Source organism: Neopsephotus bourkii, unplaced genomic scaffold, assembly GCF_033783945.1.
Source record: "Neopsephotus bourkii isolate Nb327-2 ecotype Australia unplaced genomic scaffold, CSIRO-AGI_Nbou_v1 NB_196, whole genome shotgun sequence".
In the NCBI taxonomy this organism is placed as follows: Eukaryota; Metazoa; Chordata; class Aves; order Psittaciformes; family Psittacidae; genus Neopsephotus; species Neopsephotus bourkii.
Window position 1 is genome coordinate 1401057 of NW_026900709.1, and position 24087 is coordinate 1425143.

The window sequence follows — 24087 nt, forward strand, 5'->3', positions numbered from 1 at the left end:
TCACAATGTGCTTCAGTGTCTATGAACTATGGTTTGGTTCGGATGGAAAAGACTCTCTACTGTTCTTGACCTTTGTTAGTGCTGGTTCAGCCTTGCAGTGCAGCACTGGTTAGTGCTGTTGCCATAAAACATTCTTAATAATGTTCTACAGAGATTATAAAGATACAACTCCAATGTACATCATCTGAAGATCAAATTGCTGCACTGCTAACACAGCTGTTTTGAAAGGGCTTTCCTGTCAGCCTATTCTGTGCACGATTTTATCATGTCTTCCATTGTCAATAGGATGCTGCTGTTGGCAGGTAGCACTTCTGCCAACAAAAAATGATAAGCATATCAATACAGTAATGATGCAAGCAGAAAAGCTTCGTCAGCATAAAGTGGAAGACTTCAATTTTAATGTCTATGGACAATTTAGCCTGAGAACCAAAAAAGGTCTATATTTTTACACCACCATAAAATAAAGTGTAGAATTGCTGATGCACTGAGGACTGCGTACAATTTGAACGGATACTGGTTTGTTCTGTATTTATCAAATTGGAATGATTGAGGACTCTCAAGCAGGTTCTTGCATGGTGATGTATTCTTATAGCATTTCTCAATATTCTTCATGCCTTTTATTCAGTATTCACGTATTCATTCAGATGCCCTTTATTCAGTGCTCATAGAGTTTTTAGCCATTCACTGGATGAATCTTTTCTGGTTTTGGACTTGTTCTATTGTCCTCTCTTTCTAATTAGTTTTTATTCTCATATTTTGCTTCCACTCAGAACTTGATTTATTTTTGCTTTCTCTAAATGTGACAAAATAAGTTTACATGTACTTACATTCATGCCATATTTTCCTTTGGTATCTCACACCAATTGTTGCATTAGAAACAAGTGTATGAACACATCTGATTGATAGAAATGTGAACACACTGCTTCTATATGCCAACTACTATGATGACAGTGAACATGAATTTCTAACACTTTTTACTAGACAAACAGAACTGAAACTTTTCCTGGATGCTTTTGTACAATATCTAAATAATCTGAAAGGCTTTTTCATAATGTTTTGACTTCAATTATAAGGTAAAGAAATATTATATTAAAAATGATAATTTTAATCATGGAGACTTGGTTTGAGCTGCATAGTGTTAAATACCATGCTGTTGGTTATACCATGGTTCCAGGTAGAGACTAAGGTGAAAGCTGTATGACTCTTAAAACTAAATAATTAGTGTGCGAAATGTTCGTTTGTAAAGTAGCTTTGACTGGTGTGGAATTGTTGGCAATGAAACTTAGCTCTTTAATGTTTCTAGGTCTTCTGAAGTTTTCTCAAGACAAAGTACATGCCCCACAGTGCAACCACAGCTGTGCCTCCTTTGATCTCTTTAAAAGCAATTCAGGGTGGTGTATTACTCCACCAATCATCTGTTTTACTTACCCTGAGGATGGCAGTGATGGACTAGACTGTGATTTTAGGACTTTCTCTGGAAAAAATAAGTGGTGAGTAATAAATACTACACCACGATAGGCAGTCTTAGATGAAACACTAAGCAGGCCTTTGCTGGGCAGCGATGGGGGGGCTTTAATGTTAAGGATACACTGTTGATTTCCATGTCAGACAACAATGCCAAAGATCTCATTGCTCATTGCTCCCTGACAGCTTCTTGGCTATAGGGGTAGTAATTATGTTCCCACTGCACACTTCCTTCAGCACAACAGAACTTCAGGTCCAGGAATATATACATATAGCCTGCTTTATTTATGTCAGGATGTAACTTTGGGAAGGGAATACAGGAACGTGGGAGATGGCTATGCTTTTCCTGCAAAAGATTACGAGCAGAGTGGAGTTTCATGTAGAAGTAAGGTAAAGGTAGGGTCCAACAGCAACAGCCAGAGAAAAGTAACTGCTGCGAAGAATGGTTACGCTCCTGGCTGTGCAGTACCAGCCCTTGTTTTGTGCCAGTCTGGTGCCTGCCTGGTTCCTTAGCAAGCCAACCCAGACTGCTAACTAGGATGGAAACCACTAGTGCTTTTTTGCTGAATGGGATTTCTGCTTCTCAGTGAGCAATGGATGAGGTGGTTGTCAAGGACTAGCACATGTGGAGTCAGCAGAGGTTTGCTGGGAGAGGGGAGAACAGGCCTGCCTTGTTTCTGCAGTCAGTTGTATCGCTAAGCCTGTCTCATCTGCACCTTGATGAGGGGAAAAAAGTCACATTTTAATGAGGCTTGGGATGAAAGCTGTGATGAGACATCTGGTGTAAATCCATGGATGTGCATATTAATTCTTCAGTTAATGTCTGCTCATTTCTGTTTGTTTGCTGGTAAAACAGGGTCTCACCTTCCACACAGATGGCTACTATATGAAGACTATACCTCACACTGGTACCTGTAGGCTATCCGAAGCTACAAAGCTTGAGAAGTGTTAAATCCTGGTTTACCACTGCCCAACAGAATTCAAGCCCTCAAAGGACTGATAGTTGCCTTTTGTTTTTACCCTGTGACAAAAAGGAGTCAAACCAAAGCTATTTACCAAAAGCCAAGAAGAAATACAAATTCTTGGAGCTGGAAAATGTGTTTATGTAGAAAAGGCTTTTAAATAAAATCTTCTAACAGTAGGATGTTTTAAAATCCCCAACAAAAAATGCCAGGTATGTGGGACTTTCCTAGCATTTTTAGATACTGTTCATATGCAAAAACTCTCTTTTTTTCTTTGTTTCACTAAGAGAAACCCGTCTGAACCCAGAGATAAAGTGAATATTCACTTGGTTTTTTTCCTATTTCTCCTCTAACTTGTAAAGCTCTAATAACAAGTTGTGCCCACAGTGATTCCCATACTTGTGCCTGTCCAGTGCTTGTTCAGCATGACTCAGTTTGAGCAGATAACCAAGCAGGTCAACAGAGAACTGCCACCTGCTCTCCTGAAGCAGAAGTCTCTCAGACTGGAATAAGGGTGGATCTTACCAATAGCTTCATTTGCAGTAATCTAGCAGTTGGATTGCTACTCCATTATAAAAATTGATAAATAATAAATTGTAATGTTAAATATCTCAATAACTGAAACTTATTAAAAAACAATCATTACTAAAAGTCACAATAACCGATGTTTTAGACTGTCAAAAGAATAATACTGAATATCTTCCCCCCATGTTTTATACTTCTCAAAGGTAATTACACTTCAGAACATGCCACTTCGTATTCCTTTATCTGTCTGCTGCCAACTGCTGCTCTTCTGCACTTCCGTTTTGTCTTTGATGAAGAGCAGAATCTGTTCAAGATGACCTTCACTTCTGAATTACTAATTGAAAATTATTTCCTATCATTGAAAGAGAGTATAATTTGGAATGTAAAGGAAATTTAACAACAAAGAAGTTTGGGTGGAGGAATCCTAACTTACTGTGACATGAGCATTGACAGCCAGGAAAGGAGGGAAGGGTGAGAATTCTGTAGTTATGCAAAATTGTATTAATAAGTTTACATATTTAGGCAGAAAACTTATAACTGTTTTGATAAACACCAATAAAGAGAAATTGAGGATTCACCTTTCATCTGATGTTTCAATTGGAAACATCAGTCTTACCTGCTAACAAACATTACTGTAATTCTGTGGTTCTTAGAAATTTTCTTTTTCCTCCCTTCAGTTTTGATGAGGTCTTTCATAGAATCATACCACAATTCACAACAAACAACAATGCTCTTATTTTGGGCTTGCTTCTTCTCAAATAACTGCCAGCAAGATGCTGAATTCAAGCAACCGAGGAGGCTAAACTTTCATTCTGAACAGCTGAAGATTTTCTCTGAATGCTGATGACACTTCCTTGGGAGAAAACCTCCCTATCACCATGCAACATGCACTCACTCCACCCCAGAGACATCTGCTGCGGTAGTAACTTACTAGATTGTGAAGAACAACAAAGAGGCATTTCTGCAAAAAAACAACGTGTACCTTGTAATGTGCCCAGTTTAGACCCTTTAGCCAAATTTTAAAGCAGCTTGAACTATTTGGAATATGTTAAAGATGCTTTAATGTAGAAGTATGTGCTGTGCAACCTTTAGAAAGTCAGTCAGGGGTTTACCTGGTTATCCCCTGCTTTTCAAGATGACCTAAAAAGAACTTGAGTAGGTTTTAATGCTTTCTAATTCTGAAAAAGCTCCTCAGAATTTGGTTATTTTCCCCCTGATTTTCTCTTTATTCACTCCCCCCCCCCTTTTTTTTTAAGCTGTGAAAAACATCAGCTGTATTTTTTTCTCGTTTCTGCTAGAAAAACCCTGCTTGAGCCTTTTAACTGTATACAGTAAGAGCTTTACCTGGAGGCATGGAATTGTTAACTAGTATGACTGTTGATGTATTTTTGTTGAACAAGTATTTAAAGCAGCTGATAGAAGGGAGATGGGGCACAGAGAGACAGGAAACAGGACTACAAAGTCAAGCAAAACTACATTTCCATCCCTGTTGCTCAGTTGTAATATGCTTATTATTTTACTAAGTCTGATACTCTGCATCTTTCTAGATAAGCAGATATTTCATCTTTCATGTAAATAAAAAAGGGGGAGGAGGAGAAAAAAAACCCTTTTATCTATGATTTTATTTTTGAAAGAAAAAGACTTTGCTATAGTTGGGTATCTCAAAGAAAAGTGTGGGTGATAAGGCATAACCATCCTCCATCCACACGTATTTCTCATATTCACCACCAAATATGACAAACATTTTACCTTGGTTTGTTTTCTAGCTTTGCTTATGCATCCAGGCAGAAAGTCCAGTGAAGACAGTACTAGAATACAAAGAGCCTGTCCTTGTGTTACCCTGATATAGGTAAAGTGCTTGGGAGTTTCTTGAAATCCTGTATTTAAACAGGTTTAAATATTAAAAAGTCTTTATTAAGAGATTTTAATTAAGATTTATTAAGAGTAATACCCTTACTAAAAAATATTTTTCTACTAGGAAGATGGCTCTGTTTTATCTAGGTCTTTAAGAGGAAGTACCTGTGACACTATCTGTTTAGACTGCTCTTCTTGACTTTTATTTTTAGATTTCCCCTTCCTCCTCTTGAAATACATGAGAGAACTTAAAGGCATTAAACATCATTGTTTTAGACAACTCCTGTGATGTGTGGGAAGTCCTAACACATAGGTCTGTAGTGTTGTACTTTTGCTTTTTTGGTATCATATAATGTGTAATTTCCAAAAGTTCATACCTTTAGGGCATGTGCAACCAAATTGCAATAGGCAAAGCTATAAAAGCACAGTGAATGAGCTGTGAACACAGAGATATTTCTCCTGTCTCCCAGTTTGTCCCCAAATTCCACTGCTGAGTCCCTCCCAGCAGACACAAACCCAGTCAGGGAACAGTCTATAGAAACAGCAGATTTCTAAGCATAGGGTGAGACACAGCAACAGAAAATATATGCCTATAGGTCTCATCATCAGATAGTAGAACTGCGTTGCCAGAGGGGATGAATAATGCAGTGATGCTTCTTATTTAAATGAGATTTGCTTCAGAATAAATACAAGTAGAGCATTTCCTATGAAAAACCATAAAACAGCAGAAAAGACAGAGGACTGATTTCCCCCTCCCACTCCATCTTCAGAGCCAGGTATTATTAACTAACCCCTCGGGCAGATGTTTGACTGCAACTGGGCCCTTAACACTCTACAATGAGCAAAGCCCACAAGAGGTTCTTTAATTTGTCTGCTTGTGTTTTTACTTATGTTTCAAAGTTAACACTTATTTGTTCTACAAAACCAAACTGAAATATTTATAAGCTGTTAGAGTTGTGTTCTTTACATAATAACTAGGAACTCAAAAATACATGACTTTTAATAAGTAACCTTTTTTTTGGTCTTGTAGGGGTAATTTTTACAAATCCTTACTAGCTGATGCGCAGTTTCCAGCCCATGATGGCAAACAGCAGACAGCTGCTTTAGCACAGACTTCTGTGTGGAGTTCCCATTTGTAGGCCAGAATTTTTTGTAATCAGTTTTAATGGTTGAACTGGAAAACTTACTGGGGGCAAGAAGCCAATACTATATCAATATGAATTGCATTAGACAACTGGTTCAAAGCACATTTCCTACTATAAGCTGCTGCTTTGTTATCTGGCAGTTTACCTGAGCAGCAAGTATGTGTAAATAACATTTTGAAATGGATCTCCTGTGGTGTATTAGAAACATTCTCTGTTTTGTTCCATTCTCACCCTGTTGTAAGCTTTAACAGGAAACTGCAACTTCAACATCAATGGTTATGTTTCCATTCTTTGCAACTGTTTCTCAGCACAGTGCTTATTAGAATTGTTTGTTAAGTACCGACTGGAATGTTGTGGTTCAGATCTAATGCTATTTTGTCCTTTTTCTTTGATATACTTAAATATTAGGATCCTTCATGCATTTACCTTTCCAGTATAGTGACTTGTGTAAACAGTCACCTGAACTAAAAGCCTTTATATGTTTATTTTATATCTATCTGGAGAAGCACAAAGATGGTCTTCTCATTTCAGATGGAAACAAGCTGGGGAGTATAACTGGGAACCTGAAACAGAAAAAGGAACACACTGGTGTGTTAATGTTTTAAATAGCATTGTGTAAAGTAAGGTGCTATTTGTTTGTAGTACTTCAAAACAGGGTAAATTTTATCTAGAAATAAGTGCCATAATGTTAATATATGTTGATTAAGATAACAGAAGATACTTTCAGATGCTATTCAGGATCTTTCCATAAAAGGTCAGGGCTGCACAGGAGAAAGAAATATGACTAAATTATTATTTCCTAACTTCATCGTGTAACTATAGTGCTTCCAAAAGCTTGTTATAACTGGTGATGTGAATTGGCAAATTCAGTTTTTCTGCCTCACCTCTCCCTTTGTAAGCACATCCCAAGGTGCGCATTCAGACCTGCTCGCTCAGGCAGAATCCCTCTTGCCCTTCCTCCCCTCATCCTAGGCTCTAGCAGGGCTGTGAGTGGGTAAAGTTCATCGGTACCTTAGAATCTGCTGTGAGTATTAAATGAATATCATGAATATACATCATTTACAGCAAATTGTTCCCCAGAGCACACAGTATACTCATTAACTCAGGCTTCAATAGCAAACGAGCAGAGCAGCCCTTCTTATTATTCCTGAAATCTGTTATTTCACTTTTATAAAAGAAGATTTATGTAATCAGATTTTCCCCTGAATACCATAAACAGTGATGTGACACGGATGCATGTTGCCATTAATGAGAAGGGATTGCTTTCAAAAGCTGTCTTGAGGCCAGAGTATAAATGACAGCTTCGATTATGAGTAGGATGATTCTGGGAATTTCTGCTTTTTCCTGCTGTCATTGCCATGCACCCATTGGGGTGTGCAGAACAGCCCCTGGCTCTTCATCTCCTGGGAGCTCACCTGAGCCCTCACACAGGACAGGCTGCTTCCCACAGAGCTACATCTTCTCTAGCAGGTACCTGCTGAGTGCTCCCGATTTCCAGCTTGGAGTGTGAAGGGAGGAGAACATACTTGAGGTGAACACCCTGGATTATACAGAGACCAACGGGCAATCGCCCGCTAGCACTGATCCTAAATGGAGCAGTGGGACACTGGGGTCTGCTGACTATCTCTGGTTCCCAGGCTGCTTCAAACCTCCCCTGATGCGCTGCAGCCCAGCTGCAATCCCCTAACCAAAGATCTTGGCACATCACTCAGGAAGATGGACAGTGCCCATCTTACATGTGTGTCTCTATCTGACATGGGCTGTCCCTCAGTGCCAAATCTACTCCTGTATTGCACAGGGACAGGTTAGCTGTCATTTAAAAACATGTCTTCTGAAAACTAAGCTGTAACTGTTCACAGGCTAAGGTTGTGCAGACTGCTGCAGCTGCAGTTTGGCTCCTAGAAGTGGTAGGCAGCTCATCCAAGCTTAACATTTGCCCTTCACGTTTTGTTGTCATGGCAGCAGCACAAACCATTGCCTTGCACAGCACTAAGCTGCTTTGCTTTTCTCCATGTAGGTTTTAAGCAGGAGAAAGAACCACATACATAATTTCCCCCCTCTTTTCCCCACTGCCTCCAAACATGTTCTCTCCTCATCCCTTTCCAGAACCGGTGCTGGGGGAGAGGCAGGAGTTCTGTAGGAAGATGGACAGAAAATTTAACCTTAGCAAGTGACTGTGCTGTACTGTTTCCCACTGAAGAGCACAGCAACAAAAGGCTGCTTGCTATAAAAAGGAATCCAATCTACTAACTAAAGAAGCAATAGCAATGTAAGAAGTAAATATTAAGGATTTTAACCTAAAATGCTGGCCCTGATTTTAACAAAATATGTGCATTTATACCAGGTTAACATGAAGAAGCAATGTTTCAATGAAAGCAAGACATAAAGAAGCAAATTACTGAGAGCTAACAGCAACCTCAGCTGCCCAGCTAAGTTTCTCAGCACTGTTTTCAAGTTCTTGTAACTTTGTCAAACTGTGTGTCTTCTGGTCAGTGTTTCTTTTTGCCCCAAGATAATGTTGGAATGTCAGCAGCCTGAGCAGAAATGCCATGTTCCATAGTTACTCTCTAATGGTGAGAGAATAGGGATGGTCCCTGTGGTCTAAAAGCAACAATGCCAGGCAGAGTAGTCTTCCTGCTAAGACTTCTACTCTTTGCCCGTCACAACACCTAAAATTGCCCAAAGCTGTATTGCAAGTATGAGCAGGCAAGTTCTCACTTCTTCCATTACTTCCATCATTATTTTCATGGAGCAACTAAGATGTTTATGTAAAGACGCTTCAGGTGAAGCTCAGAACAGAATGTTTTCTCCATTTTATAACAAAATTAATCCCAGAGAGGTCTTCAAATGGGGTGTCCTTGGCTGTGGTGCTGGTAACTTATGGGCATAATTCTCTCCAGATTCAATAACAGCATCAGGAATGGTGTTTTTAATGAGTCCTTTACTGTCTAGAAAACAGCTGCGCAAGCCATTTGTAAAGTGTGCATTGCTTCCTCTTCTAAGGATGCTTTTAATAATCTAGCTATATTTCTAATTAAACACTAGTCCCTCACTTTGCCTTTGTAAAGAACTACAGATTGTGCCTGAATGGCTCCAATTTTAATTACTGTATTAGTGCTATTGTTATAGTATTTGATAACGTATACCAGAGCTCAACATACTGCCCTGCAATAATGACAAACACTGGTTTCCAGCATTATCTAGTTTGACAAGTATTACTCAATATGGTAACACAATTGGCCTCAAAATAAGGAGCAAATATTGCACTCAGTTCACGTATTGAGGTGAAACAGCTGTGTGTGTGTGTGTGTGTGTGAATGCCGTATATGTCTGTATGTCTGTGTGTGTGTGGTACAGAGGGGAAGGAAGGGGAGTGAACTGTGACATTTCAAAGAAGTGCTTGCGCTAGAGAGCAGAGATAAAGGTGGGCTCATGGTAACTCACCTTCAGAGAAAATCAAACCAACGCTGTTCGCAGAGTCACCAGGAAGGAAAAGGTGTTCACAAATGCGGCTTTCTTCCCTTCTTAGGAACTCGGTCTTCCCTCCATCCAAGACAGTGAAGTATCTCACTAGTTTTACAGCATACCTTTCCAGTCTCAATTTCTCTAGATGGCATGTTGGGATGAAAGGGACCACGGCACTGTACTGTGTGCATCAGTCACCTTTTACTGGTGTGGTCTCATGAAACACTCACAAACTAGCTCAGATTGCAAGAGTTGGGTATCTGCAAGTGCATCCAGCTGTGGGAAGGAGCCAAATGCCCAGTTCCAAATTCCCAGTTTCAGCAGTAAAATACAATCAGTGATGCATTAAAAAAAAATACATGATTTGCATACTCAAATTTGAGGACATGACAGCAGATACTGTCTATTAGGTCATGTACAGTTCATACGTGCTCCATTAATAATACTTGATAGTTAAGAATAGGATGTCATCTGATTACAACCATTATAGCAGTTTTTTCCTGATGTACTTCCCTAACCAATTAAGAAATAATTTTAACAGCTGAAGCTTAGGAGACTTCCTGAGCAACTCTGTAGAACATCTATGTTAGCATCTATGTTCTACAAATTAGAAGTCATAACATAATATGTTACACAAAAACCCCAAATACCTGTGTCACAGATGTCTGAAGACAAAGTTTAAGTGATTTGTCTTATCTAAAATAACAATAAAAAACCCCAATCTGGCCCTACTCCAGTTTATACAGATTATTTGGCAATAAGAACAGACTGTAGGTGATAGCGTGAAAGGTCATAGGAAATCAGGAAAAGCTCTAATAGTGAAAGTGCTGTTCAGTATCTGGTGGTTCACACCCATATTTTGAAACTGAAGGACTAGCTTTTTATCTAAATACAGGTTATCTGCTGTCTTGATCTAATGGAGAAAGGCCAACATTATTAGCGATGGAGAGAGCTGTTGTATTATTTTGCTCTCAAGACGGGTCCTTTTTAATAAGTGGTGTAATTCCAGCGTAACATGTTCTCTCAGGAAGTTCATCATGCTTTAGACTGCAAAGCTACAGACCTTTGCAACCCAAGGAAGCAGAGAGACCTTGCTGCTTGAGAAAGCTTGCTAAGTCAGGGCTTTGCAGTGCTACAGGGTGATAGAACACATTGGTGCACATTGCAATTTGTGTGGCATTTCTTTCCAGAGCTAGCAATCGCATGAAATTATGGGTTAGGACACCCCATGTAGACCTTTTCTGTTGCTTTATGTAGAGAAGGAAAATACTAGGTCTGTTGTATACTATAGCTGTACAGTTGTAATGGAGACACCTGAGTGTTTTGGCTTGTTCTGTGCTCAGATCCTTGCCACCTGAGTAATCACTTAATCAGAAATCACTTAAAACTCCCCTTCTTTTGTTTTTCTGGAATGAGCCTGCTTTGCTTTATGCTCTTTGGGAAGCACATCACAATACAACTTCCAAACATGCCAGGACTTAAAGGAAAAGGTTTTCATTCTGTCCATTTTCACACTGCCTGTTATGTAAACTTGGCCATGTGTGCCCAAGGCCTGATTACTTGCGTTGGTATGCCCAATTTCACAGGGCATGCAGAGCTGACACTTCAAGCTTTAGTAAAAGTTTTAGAATAAAATAAATGGTATGAAGAGGAGAAGGAACAGTGAGAGACCTTAATTTTGTAGAGCCTGTATGTAAATATATACCAATCCTTTTGCTGGTGCACATTGTGGTGGTATAATCATAAATGCACAATGTTTTAAGCCAGGAATACACCAATGCAATTCAGTGACCTGAAATGCTCTTTCTATGTGTATGCTGCTGTGGGAGGATACCCCTGCTAAGTGATACAGCTCTCTCTTGGCCCTACTGTGGTAAAGTGTGCCAAGATCATGCCAGAAATAACAGGATTAACCTTTTATGCAGTTAGCTCCAGAAGCAGTTAAGTAAATCTGGCATTTGAGCAGTATTGAAACCATGGATAGTGCTGCTACACAAACCAGAAAAGATACAAAAGCAACTTCAGTTTTAAGTGTCATGAGACTGCTTGCATAACAGTGGAAGAAAAAGTGGTAACAATGGAAATACTGTCACATTTTCAAGAGACCTCCGTTAGGGATAAAGAACAGAAAAACACAGAGCCGTAAAGAAAACAAAACAACTGGTTATGCTAAGATTTTCCAGACTAGTATATATATGTATATATATATATCTCTCTCAAATAAAGAAAACATTTTGCAAGCAATATAATTCTCATTTAAGTACTTATGGAAAACACCATCAAAGGAGAGAAAAAACCCCAAACTTTCATTAAGCTTAGATGAATATCTGTTTTATGCAGAAGACAGATAGATGTCAGGAAGTAAGTGACTAATGAAGTGGAACTCTGAGAATCCTTGCTTTAGATAAACAATTATTAGAGAAACATTCAGCCAATCAAAATAAATATCATTTTGCAGAAGCCTAAGGGAAAATCCTTTAAGCTATTCATAACAAATAATCCCAGCTAAGCATAAAACAGCAAACATGCTAATGATTTACAGGGGTTCCTTTTTCAGGCTGCTGCTTTAAGCCCCAAATATGTATTTTTATTCCACAGTTAAGTATCTGTGTCTGAAAGGTGGTAACTACATTGGTGATAAACATTAACATCCATAAGCACTGCAGAGTCACACTGAAACACAGACACACACAGAGCTAAGAAGCCACAGGACTTGCAAATGAGCAGCATGCATTAAAATGTGAATTATTGTTCCACAAAGTAACAGCCAGTGGAATTATTTTGAACTATCTTGTTGGAGTCTTGGTCTTCCCATAGCAATCAGGACAGCTCTGAGCTGCACACAGGAACAAACTGCTCGGCAGAGGCTGGGCACTGCCTTTAGAAATCAGTGTGTAATTTGTCATCTGCAGTAACGACCCACCTGCAGCAGCTTCCTGATTCTTTTCAGGTTGTGTATTAAGAGGAGATTCTTTTCCTGTGAAACCCGGTCCAGCTGTTCATCCACTTGTATCAGCAAATTCTGCAACAGGATCGTTGCCATTGCTTCATTGTTGGATGCAGCCTCCCTAAAGAATCAACATTGAGAACCACACATGTTTAAAAGGTCATCGAGTGTCAATCTATCTGTACAGAAAACTACAATCTATTCAGAAATCTAGGCAGGAAAAGGAAGGCTTCAAATATATGGTGACTTGCACATGGAGGTTTGTGAATGATCGACTTTATGATCTTTTTTATTTATATTCATTTAGATATGCAGCTATAAAGACAGGGTGAGGATGTTCTTAGCACAGCCTATGGAGTCAGCCAGAGGGGAGACAACCAGGGTTTTCTAGTCTCTGGTCCAGGGAATATTTAATCATTTTTAGCCCACTTCTCAGAGGACATGGGGCTTATGCATGCTGTCCCTCCCCCTCTGCCAGTCACACACAGATATCATTTCAAAGTTGACAGTGGGCTCGAAGTCCAAAAGATAGTATGTTCTTACAGATTTCATGTAAAACTGGCAAGTTGGCAGAGGGAAGGAATCCAAATTAGTGCCTCCACTGAGGAAAATGGCAGTAATAACTTGCTGCAGGAGGCAACAGCCAGATGGCCAGTCAGCAGATACAGATCTTCACACCAGGCACCAGATGAGCCTGTGCCCAGCCAAAATATTTGGGGATACAGGAAGACTCTGAAGCTACTGGTGAAGGGTGTGTAGGGGACAAAGGACACAAACACAATCAGGCTTTCCTGGTTCTGCTGTTTATGAAACATGAGAGGCAATAACGTTAGTGAGCTAAATAGAGGAAGATAGACTTTGGACTGCATGGCATCCTTGTCCTTGGGATATTCTCTCTCCTTGCTCCACAAATGGCAGATGTCTGGTTTTGAGATATGCATGCTAAATCTGTCGAAAAGGAGATTTTAATGTTTCCCATGTTTCTACAGACCCATAAACACTGAGCTATAAACAGTAAGGAAAGACTATATTCCCTTACAGATATCCTTTTTTGCGATAGTCCTGTGGATTTAGCATGAAAAATTAAGATGCTTCTTTCTGGCACAATTAATACAAACTTTGTTTTGACATGTAGTTCAGAATTTTCTCAAGATAACTATCCAATGAGTTTGATGTAAATTTGTGCATAAATTCATCTTATAGAGAACAATTCCTGCAAACGGCTGGCTTGTTCTCCAAGATTATATATCCAGCTTTCAGCAGACACAAGTGAGGAGTTTTATGATGTAAGAGGTAAATATATAACATTTCCATTGAAAACTAACTTGGTTTGGGGTTTTTGGTTTTTGGGGGGTTATTTTTGTGTTTGTTTTTTTTCTCTATGAAAACCCTGTAATGCCATTAATTTGCTAGACAATTTTTACTGGATTTTGTTTAGGATTAAGTTCAAATGAAACCTCACCTCCACACATTCCTTAAATTTAAACCTTGACAGTTCAATGGGCTATATCCACTACTAGTGGAATACTATTCTTGGGGTGCAGAGGCCTGCACAGTTCACACATGAGCACCCTAAAATCTGGCAGATAATGAAATAATTAGTCTTAACTGAAATCGTATGAGAGGGAATAAACTGAATCCTACCAATCTTGGCTTTCTATCCATTGTGCTAGTAAGTGCCGGATTTCCATAGGGAAGTTATCGTCATAGAACTGGTCTACCTGCTCCAAAAACTTGATTTCTAGTTGCTGAACTTGACTCCATTGGGACATACTGCAAAAGAGAAGACAAAACATCTTTGTCATTGAAAGGTGAATATGAATTAATAATCCAAAGTGCATTAATCGCTTTTGTGGTAGTTTTTGTTATGTATGTTTCTGTTTATTCTGTCTTTTGAAACAGACAGTACTTGAGTAAAGTCACTCAGATAAAGGGAAGAGGGAGAAAAGAGGGAAAAAAGAGAGAGAACAGGGAGAAAAGAGGGAAAAAAAGAGACAGAAGAGGGAGTAAGACCATTAAAAGAAGTTCTAGTTCTCACATTTGAATGGGCACCTCTGCCAATTTCCTGCCTTAGCACAAATGTTTTGGGGTGCTGTATGATGCTTATAAAACAGGGAGATTTACAAAGTGTCTCTCACCAAGAGAAAAAGGTTAAGATTGTACTCCTCAAATCCAGGTAAAACTATTCTTATGAAAGAGTAGTAGAAAGCAACACATTTGCTCCCTTTCTAGTGAATTTATATCACCCCATTTTTTCCTGGAGCCATAATAGTTGTATGTTACTGTGCTGTTCCTTGAGCCCCACAGATTCTGTTTGGAGAGTATTGTTTGTTTTCCAACATAAATTGTTTATCTAGTACATCTTTTCCATCTGTAATTGCCACAGAGTTCTGAGATTTGATGTTACAGAAAGAAAAATGAGAAATGTAAAGTCATATGAAAACTATAAGAAAAGCAAGAGCAGCACTGTACTAAGTGTAGCATAAATAGCCCAATGACAGGCTCTGAAATTCTACTGGAAAAACTATCCCAAGCAAGTTTGGGCTGTTCACTGAGATACTGGAGTTAGGAGCTTGGTTGCTCCAGATGTAGCTGGACTGAATTAATACCTGCTTCTCTCCATGGAGTAAACAGATTGTTTTGGGTGAGCAGGCTCTCCACATAGACACCTCAGCCTGAATGACACTCTCTGCTTAGGAGAATGTTACATTTCTGGTACCAGCAATCTGGGGTTGCGCCGGGTCACCCATCATTAATCCTACAGGTGAAGACATCATTTTCATTGTGATTTTTTCAATGCAGGAAAGACTAAAGATAACACATTGCCTGAGGGCAGGCAACACCAGGCTGTAATTCTAGGTATGGCATGCAGATAAAAAGTCAGAACTGAGAACAGTCCATCCTGGATGAGCAGAGGAGAAGGATGCCCTAAGGCCTGTGCCCTGGGATATCAGCCTGCCAGTGGGCTCTGCCCACCCTGACCCCTATACCAGAGGTTGTCTTCCCTTTAATTAGGGTGTTTGCATTAACAAACCACACAGAATCCAGATATGGTCTGAAGGTTGCATTGCAGTAGGTCAACACAGAATCATAGGATAGTTAGGGTTGGAAAGAACCTTGAGATCATCAATTTCCAACCCCCCTGCCGTGGGCAAGGACACCTCACACTAAACCATGTCACCCAAGGCTCTGTCCAAACATATTACATCTGTCTGAACACTTCTCATAGGATTTTTTCTGGAGAAACAAACAAAAAAAAAAGATGAGATTTCATCAAAATTGACATTTTTTATGGAAAGCTGACCTTTCCATAAACAGCTTTTCTATTTCCAACTCTGAATCATAGTTTCAGAATGTCAACAGTTTGAAGTAGAGAATACATCATATTTTTAATGCTGTGGTCTTTCATTTTGTGTTTCCTTAAGTCAGAGGGGAAAAAAAAATAAAATCATGAAATACGTCAAGGTGTAACAGTGTCCTGAGTACTTACTCATGCAAAAGTAAAGGTGATAGGTTTTAGTTTCTCCTTAACAAAGGCTGGATGGGATAACTCTGTGTGTGGTATGAAGGACACTGTATATAACATCAGTGGGAATGTGCCCAGTGACATTTCTCTCCTCTTTACTAGCTCCATTGAGAGAGGAAAATATATTGCCTAACATTTACCTCATTTCTTTACGTTGCTGAAAAGTAGTATATGGGAGTTTCACTGTCTGCCTTGCTATACTGGGAGTTATAAAGAACCACAGGCCTCATTTCTTGAGGTGCAAGGAACCAAGTCATGGTGCATTAATAACACTCAGAAACAAAATGAAGATGCCTGCTCCCTTTTAGTGTGACTTTAATTGCAATTTCTGGTGATTGTGATATCCTAAAAAGGTAAGTAAGAAAATTCAATATTATTACCTAAAGAAAAGAAAGGGAAAAAGGCAAGATTATGTGTAGGCTGCAACCCACTTCAGCCTTCTATGGACCAGCGTGCAGGGATGCTCACACGCATGGACACGTGGGGACAGCTTGTAGATGGGGGTTTTGTAACGGTGCTGGGTACAGCGCACACCGGCATACATTTCCCATACACTGCACACAAGGAATCGCACAAAAAGCTAAAAAAGCCGAGGCAGCTGCTGTTTGTTCTTTATCGCCCCCGAAGGCCGCTAGCAGAAGCGGGCGACGTGTAACAGCGAGTAGCAAGCAGCAGGCGATGTCAGCAGTGAGAGCGCAGCGGCTGCGGGCCGCGCTTCTGCTGTGGCCGAGTGATGGTTTAACTGCAGCCGGATTAGCCACTGCTAAACGTTACGCGAGCATCGCCCGCGGCACAGAACCGGAGCAGCCCCGGCCCCGCCGCCCGCCGCCCCCCGCTCCCCACTTGCCTGCGCCCGCGGGTCCCGGCCGAGCCCTGCTGCCGCCGGTGGCTGCTGCCTCCTGCCCGCTCCCCGCCCCGCCGCCAGCTTTATGCCGCGCCCGGCGCCGGCGGCAGCGAGCGGCCTTCCTGTGCGTCAGGCGGGGTGCGCCCGCGGGGCCTCCAGCCCGCCTGTGTCCCCGTAGGGTTGTGGGGGGGGCGCGGTGAGGATGGCACCATCCGCTCCTGCGCTGGTGAGCGCCGGTTCAAAGGCAAAGGGCTTGGCGAAAACGGCGTGTGCCATGGCTTCTTCCTACAGCATCCCTCGTTTCAGGCAGTACCTGGGATGCAGGAGCTTCTCTCCGAGGTTTGGTCCCTGCCCTGAGGAGTTAATGATCCAACATCGAACCTGTAAATAATATTCTTACAGTGAGGGTTATGGCAGTAAAACCACGCTCCAAGTGTTTTTTTCTTCCCTAAAGACGTACATTATTGTAAAGAGGATTTCTGTAACAGGAGGTACACTGCTGCTAAAACCAAATTGAGTGTAAATGCTAAATTATGACCATTTCAAATCCATCTTCCCTCGGCACAGAGCATGAGTGGTAGGATTGCAGCTCTGGTGTTATGCGAAGCAGCTGCGAACTGCCTTAAGAAGGATCCTTTAGGCTGACTATTGTTTTACTTCTCATGTTTTGTCTCACCAGAAACCCCAGTCACTAGCAAGGCTTTTCTGTGCCAGGCTGTGCAAACCTGGAGTAAGAGGCATTCTCGACGAGCCTGCCAGGGAGCTGACCGAGTCCTACTACACTCTCTGTGTGCTGGGAGGAGAGTGATACCTGGTTCAAGTGACAAGCCAGGTGCTGGAGATGCAGTCAAGAGGAAGGTGCCTGTCCCTATTGAGGGGTAATAATATTTTCCAGTTAGAACAGAGGGAGAATTGAAAGCGAGGGTAGAAGCTTTGACATGTAGCCAGATTCTAGAAGATGGTATACAGGTGTCAGCAGCTGACCCATGTCTGAATATCACCTGGGTAGACATCGTATTTACTGCACACATGCTTGAAATGAGGTTTGTCTTTATCTTTACTAGCATCCAGCAGTTTTTCAGGTGCATTTGTATACAGAGAGCCAGGATCATGAAAGAAGTCTGCAAAATCCTGATCTATAGAGCTGCGTGCTCAGGTTCCTTTTTCAACATACCCTCTTTTAATTTATTATTATTTTATGTTGTATTGTTGCATATTTGTTCATTACCCTTTTCAAGTGAGATGGCACATAATGTACTATTTTCTTCACAATCTTATTTTTCTGAATGGCCAGAGTGAAAAATCATGTTCTCTTTACAACTATAGGTATATGAGGCCGCAGGAATGTTGCTGTTGCTCTTCATTACCAGACACCCATCTAGTCCCAAATTGCATTTTGACTTCTGTAAGTGGCTGTTCTTGATTTTGATTTAACTGAGCCACTGCTGGCTCAAAAGAGCTGATACTAGAGCAGAATGACATTTTCACTGCCTTTTGCTGGGAACTGGGGACCAGACTGAATGTCAGACTTGCTCTCTGTCCGAAGAGGTCAGTCCCCAAATACACCCGGAGTTTGGCAAGTCTCTGCTCAGACTTGCCATCTGTCCCCTGTGTTTCAGCAGACACAGGGAGTAATACAGCTGCACTTCATTCACATTTTTGCTGATGGATATCCTGGCATTTCATTCAGAATATATACACTCACATACATTTTATAACATTCCCATAAGCCTGCATGCTGTCCTTCTCTATATGTGATAAATCACCTTAGGAGTCAACTGCAGCTTTGTCAGATTTTGTTCTCTACCATTTGGCAAATTTTCGCCGTTTTCTAAGGTAGCTGGTTGTCACACTGTAAGCCTGTGTAGGTGCCCCATCGGGACATTGAATTAGTAATTTGAGGACCACCCAGGAAACAAAACTGGTTAGTAATGTGATTTGGTGCTGTCAGTAGGGGGAACTATTGCACTGTACTTTTTTCTTTCGTATTTAAATAAATATTGGTAGCCATTTATTTTTCCTTTTAGATTAAGCACTCATTCTCTGAGTATTCCTACATAACTGCTATCCATAATTATAAGACAGGTAGCTCATACCATCCCAATAAAATAATACAATAACAGGTTTCCTGTCCCCTTTGTGCTTGCTGTTTCTCTGCTTAACCTGTGTATGGTGGAGTGGTCGCTATTAAGAAGATACTATGCTCTAATGTAAATATCTATTCAGCTTGCTCCAAGAGGCCATTAGAAAAAAAGCTCAGTTAGGTGTCATTCCCAAAACCTCTGTCAATCAGAGGTCATTCTTCATCTGAAGTCCAGAGATGAGTTTCTGGGAAGATGGTTCCTATTCCACTCTTCCCTCCTTCCTCCCCCCATTTTCTGGCAGGTACGGCAGTAAAGGCAGGTCAACTGCTGGGATGGAGAGCAGCTCTGGAACAAGCTGTTTGGAATGCAGGATGATGGATATGAGGCATGGCTGTGGAGGCAGGAGAACAGGGGTGTGATCCCCACAGCAAGGGTCACAGGAGAATGAGTGGAGTCACTTGTGACATTACAGTGACTCAAGGGGAGCCCTGGGGCTTTACAGAAGCTCACTGGAGACTGTGGAAGGGAAGTGCACTTTACTTGGAGGAGGGGAATAAAAGAGGCTTGTGGTTCTAGGGTGTTAGAGTTGGATTGACAAAGGGGTTGAGTTATGGCTGAGTGTGAAAAGGCCTGAAGTATGCATAGGAATATGAGGCAGACTGGGGAAGAGGGGGGCTGTTTGAGAAGCACAGTGGGAGAAAGGAGGGTGTGGAGCAGCAGAGGACACTGTCAGGGTGGTGAGGGCTGAGAGGTTCCCTTCTGAGGCTGAGGGATGGCTCAGCCCTGTTGTCTTGAAGGAAGGGTCAGTGGGGTGTGTTAGCACACCATGAAGGATGTGATCATGCTTGGAGATGTGAGGGAAGCTGCAATGGAGAAGGACTGAGATGGGAAGAAAGAGATGGTCTAGGACAGCTAGAAATCTCTGGAGGAGAGCTGTGTGAATGGGATCCTGGAGGAGATGGCGTAAGGCATGCAGTGATTACTGCTGGGTTAACACATGAGGAGGGTGTGAGGGAGGCAGCTGTGTGGGCTGAAAGAAGTTCAGTGAGACACATTGGCAAGGCAGGGCTGGTTGAAATGGTGCTCATGAAGTGTGGAAGTAAAGAGCCTAGGCAGCCCATGGAGGGAAAAGGAATTTCTTCAGCTGCATTGAGTCACAGTGGCACAGTGAGGGTGAACGTTGCAGCCTTGGAGAGTACAAGTGGGTACAAGCCACGAAAGGTTCAGACCTCTGTTGAGTTTGGCAGGTCGAGGTTAATATTCGCTGTGCAGCATTTCACCCCACTAGTGTTTCAGCACCAGTCGAAGCAGGAGGATAAGAAACAAGTGTCTAAATTATGTGGGCTGTTTAAAGGGAAGAAAAAGTCTCAAGTGATGGAGAAAGACGTGGTAATCTTCTCATCAAAAGTTCACAAAGTTGTTTCTAGGAACATGGAGTAAATTTATTACTTTGAGCTGTCTGACCAACCTGTAATCATCATCTCATGTTTGGCCTCTAGTCATTATACTCATTGACTAACCTTTAATTGGAGTATGTGTCATCTGTCTTTTACATAGAGGACTCATTTAGCTTGTACATGCTATGCATGCGTTGCGTCTTGTACCTGAACTGTTTATAGCTTCTCTTCTTACATTCAGAACATGGACTTCTGGTCTCAGTGGGGGTAGGAAACACTGTAATCATGAGAAACTGTCTTGCTGACAGTGTAGTTCCTCCTAGTCAGCACAGGATAAATCAGCAGTTGTGTGTGCAGGTCACATCCCTTACTGTCCTTTATTTAGAGAAAAGACGGGCAGCAATATTGTCCTGCAGTTACATGTTGTAAAAAGCTGCTTATGAATACTGGAAAGAATTCTTAGCTCAGTGTTTGTGTGTAGACAAATAAATGAATGTTATCCTTAGAAAAGATGGGGGGGGTCTCATTTGCTGACAAATTTACTGTTTTCCCCCTTCGAGCAATGAATGAACTATGTGTGCAGATGTATAAATCCATGCAAAAATGCTTCTCACCCAATTCAAGATGATGTTGGCTAGAAAAAAAAGTAATTAACTTGCCATGTGGAGAGTAACAAGAAATCAGGAGTTACAGAAAATGAAGGTTTCTCCCACTGAATTGGGCTTAGGTCTCTGCTTTTGTGGCAGTCTGGCCTTTTGATACTGCAGTATCGAAAAAAGCTGTGCTTTTTTGGGCAGGTAGAGGTAAAGCAACCACTGAGCAGTGCAGGAGCAGGTCAGAACAAGTGCCCTGTGGGTAGAGGACTTCCCTCCTGAGGCTTTTTGCTGTGGCTTGTGCCAGTGCCCAGACCTTTTTGGCCCTAATGGAGGGTTCATGCCCACCCCTGCTGCTGGGGAGAGGATCTTCTGCACTGGTTCATAGCAAGGTCAAAGCCAGATGGTGTTCTGTCAAGCTGGGACATAAGGAGTTCTCTTCGTTTATTGTTATATTTGAACAACAGGCTGCTGCATGGCTTGTTTATTGTTTTACCTCTTGATGTCATATTTGCAGTCTTGCACTGGGTGGTTTAATGTGTACCCTGGGAAAACTCAGAGGTATTTGCTCTCGAGAGGAAAGATTTGGATATTCTGGCGAGTTTTTTTCTGTAAGGGAGGTACTTCTCTAAGGAGAAAGAAGCCTGTGCATCTCTCTTGTAAAAGTTAAGGCCAGTACCACTTGAGGTCCTACAGTCACCACATAAACTTATAAACTAACAAAATTAAGGTAGAAAGAAATTACCTGAATGCTAATCTGTCATTGTTTATGGAAAGGGCACCTGTGGAGAAATGGAGGAAGCATGGAAAGAAGTGAGGGCAAAGAAAGTAATTTAGAAGAGCAAGGAGAAGGAGAGGAACTCAGGGGCCTTGTATTAATTACCTTGTATTGTAAATGAAACTTCCTTTTGATAATGACAGGCTGCATTGTGCAATATCATTGTATATCTGCTTTGCCTGGTTACCTCTTCCTGTAACTACTTTTTTCATCAATTTTCATCGTGTGATATATATGATTGATTTAACTCTTCCACTTCCTCAGTGGTATTGTACAAATTTAACTCTTACTTTTCCTCATTTAGAGTCAAGCTTCCTTCGTTGTCTGTAGTTAGGTAGATTATCAGGAATGCCAGTAGTGCTATTTTAATACCCTCTTCCATTCAGTGTAGTCTGTGGGTGCTCAGGAAGCTTTTCTCTTGTTTTATGCAGCAGCTTCCCTGTCAATTGGTAATGATCACTTTCTGCTTGCATGGAAACAGAAGACTTTGTGATTAGTGGTTTCCAAAGTAGAGTGTGAGAAAGGAATACAAAGTCAGGGTGATCTGGGGAATACTGTGGTTTTGTAGAGGTGTTCCTGTGAGGTAAAGCTTGGAGGGCAAAATGGAGACCCTTGGTGATGCAATTTGATCAGTATGTAAGTCAATGTTGGCTGGACAAGAGAAAAGAGAATTTTCTCACAGTAAGCTCACCTGGGATTTGTGCTGTCAATAGTTGCTTAAATTCTTAGTGCCTGCTTTGCCTGGGATCAAGATGACTATGCATAATGGTAATTTCTGAGCATACTTAGGAATATTTTCATTTTGCAGTCTCTTGGGTCCTTAGAGGAGTCCTTGAGTTTTATAAGCTTGCTAGTGTATGCTAATTGTAAAATCCAGTGTGATGCCAAACAATGACTTCCAAATGAAAAGGTCAATAATTTTAGAATTAGTAATGGATCGTGCTCTGAGAAGATAACTTGGTTAATTAATTTAATAAAGTCTTTTCACAAAGGGAGCAATTAAACCAAAGTCTGATTATCTCTGCTTGATAATACTTGAAATATTCTATATTAAAGTTACAGGTTGTAACTCTGATGGTACCAAAAGAACCTCTTGATTTCTGTTACTCTCTGAAACTCCTTATTATATTGTTTATATTGTTTGTATAACAAAGCCCAGATCTTCAGAAATAATGTCGTCTTTTTCCTTGTCTAGGCAATAAGATATCAACAAATCTGAAGCAGTTGTACAGTTTACCGTAATTGCACTGTCGGATATCACAAGGAGGATGGCAGTCCCATGCCTGTTATGGACTCACTGTCTTCCTTCTAGGATGTAAAAACGTGGTATGTGCTTAGATCCGTCTGTTCCTCTCCAGTCTCCTACAACAGATCCCAGTCAGATGAGATACTATTTTTCCTCTGTAAACCTGCTTGTTGCTGTATCTCAGCCCCTCAGCATGCTGTAGGTGAGGGATCTTGTGATGGGAAGGTTAGCTGCAAACTGTTATGTCCCTCATGCAGTGCAATTCCCAAGACAAAGGGGAAAGAGGAGCAGTATGGATTAGTGCAATGATCCTGTATTTGTTCTGGAAATCATAATTGTTTCTGAATTTTCCAAGTGGCTGTTCATAGTATGTTTCAAAGTTTTCAGTATGAATCAGATTTTAGTATGATCAGTTCCCAGCAGAAACGAAAACGAGCTTGTTTTCACTGGGAGACAATTTAAGTGTCTGTGGGTGTAGGATGATGTGAAGAACTGAGATTGTATGTGAAAATTTAGCACTGGGAGTTATTCTAATGGTGTGAATAAAACTCATGTTATTCTCTTGTCTTCACAAGGAGAAACCAGTGATTTCTAGAGCTGGCTAACTTGAGGTAAAATGCCAGTAGGGAAGAAAGCAGCTTGTGGCCATGAAGGAACATGGGGAAAACTTAAGGTCAATTCTTTTGTCAGTCTGTGGTTGTTCAGCCTTCTGTCTTGTGCTGTCCCTGAAGCTGTTCTGGTCGTAATGGTCCTGTGAGGTGGGATTGGGTGTTCTCTCATTTCTCCTGCAGAAACAGATTCGATATTCAAGGAGAGAGCCTGCTGATTCACTGAAGTCTGGTCATTCAGGCAGTCCAGCATCAGAGTCCAAGGACTTTGCACTTCATATGAAGAAGTCATGGCATACATGTAGCGGGAATCAAAGCCCAGCCTTCTTCCCACTAAAAGCTGAGGGCCACTGTGATTTGGCATAATGATGCTTTCATTCCTGATTTGATGAAGTGGCACAGCTTCAGCTGTGAGAGAAAGTACTCCTCACCCTTCCTCTGTAACACTGCGAGGCAGCCTGCAGTAGCACGACTTCGGGAGTCTGCTGGGAGAGGAAAAGAGAGAGAATGTCTGCCTTCCTGCAGGAACTTGAGTCCTGGTGAACGCTGACTTACCCATTTATTTGCAAAATGGTGCATGGATTTGAACGGGAAGGCGATGTTTGGAGCAGGAATTCCATCCTGAGACTGGTGCCTGTTGTGTGTTGTC

The 24087-nt window shown here is 41.2% G+C and overlaps 1 protein-coding gene across 1 annotated transcript in view; it reads right to left on the reverse strand.

The window, feature by feature from the left end:
- The window catches only part of STAT4 (signal transducer and activator of transcription 4), a 40309-nt gene extending 26155 nt beyond the window's left edge, over window positions 1-14154 (reverse strand). Inside the window, exons 1-2 of the mRNA XM_061376517.1 lie at window positions 14007-14154; window positions 12339-12483 (exon numbers count right to left, since the gene is read on the reverse strand). Coding sequence (XP_061232501.1) covers window positions 12339-12483; window positions 14007-14134 — 273 coding nt within the window. The 5' untranslated portion in view covers window positions 14135-14154. The remainder of the gene's footprint in view (window positions 1-12338; window positions 12484-14006) is intronic.
- Window positions 14155-24087: the final 9933 nt, after the last annotated feature.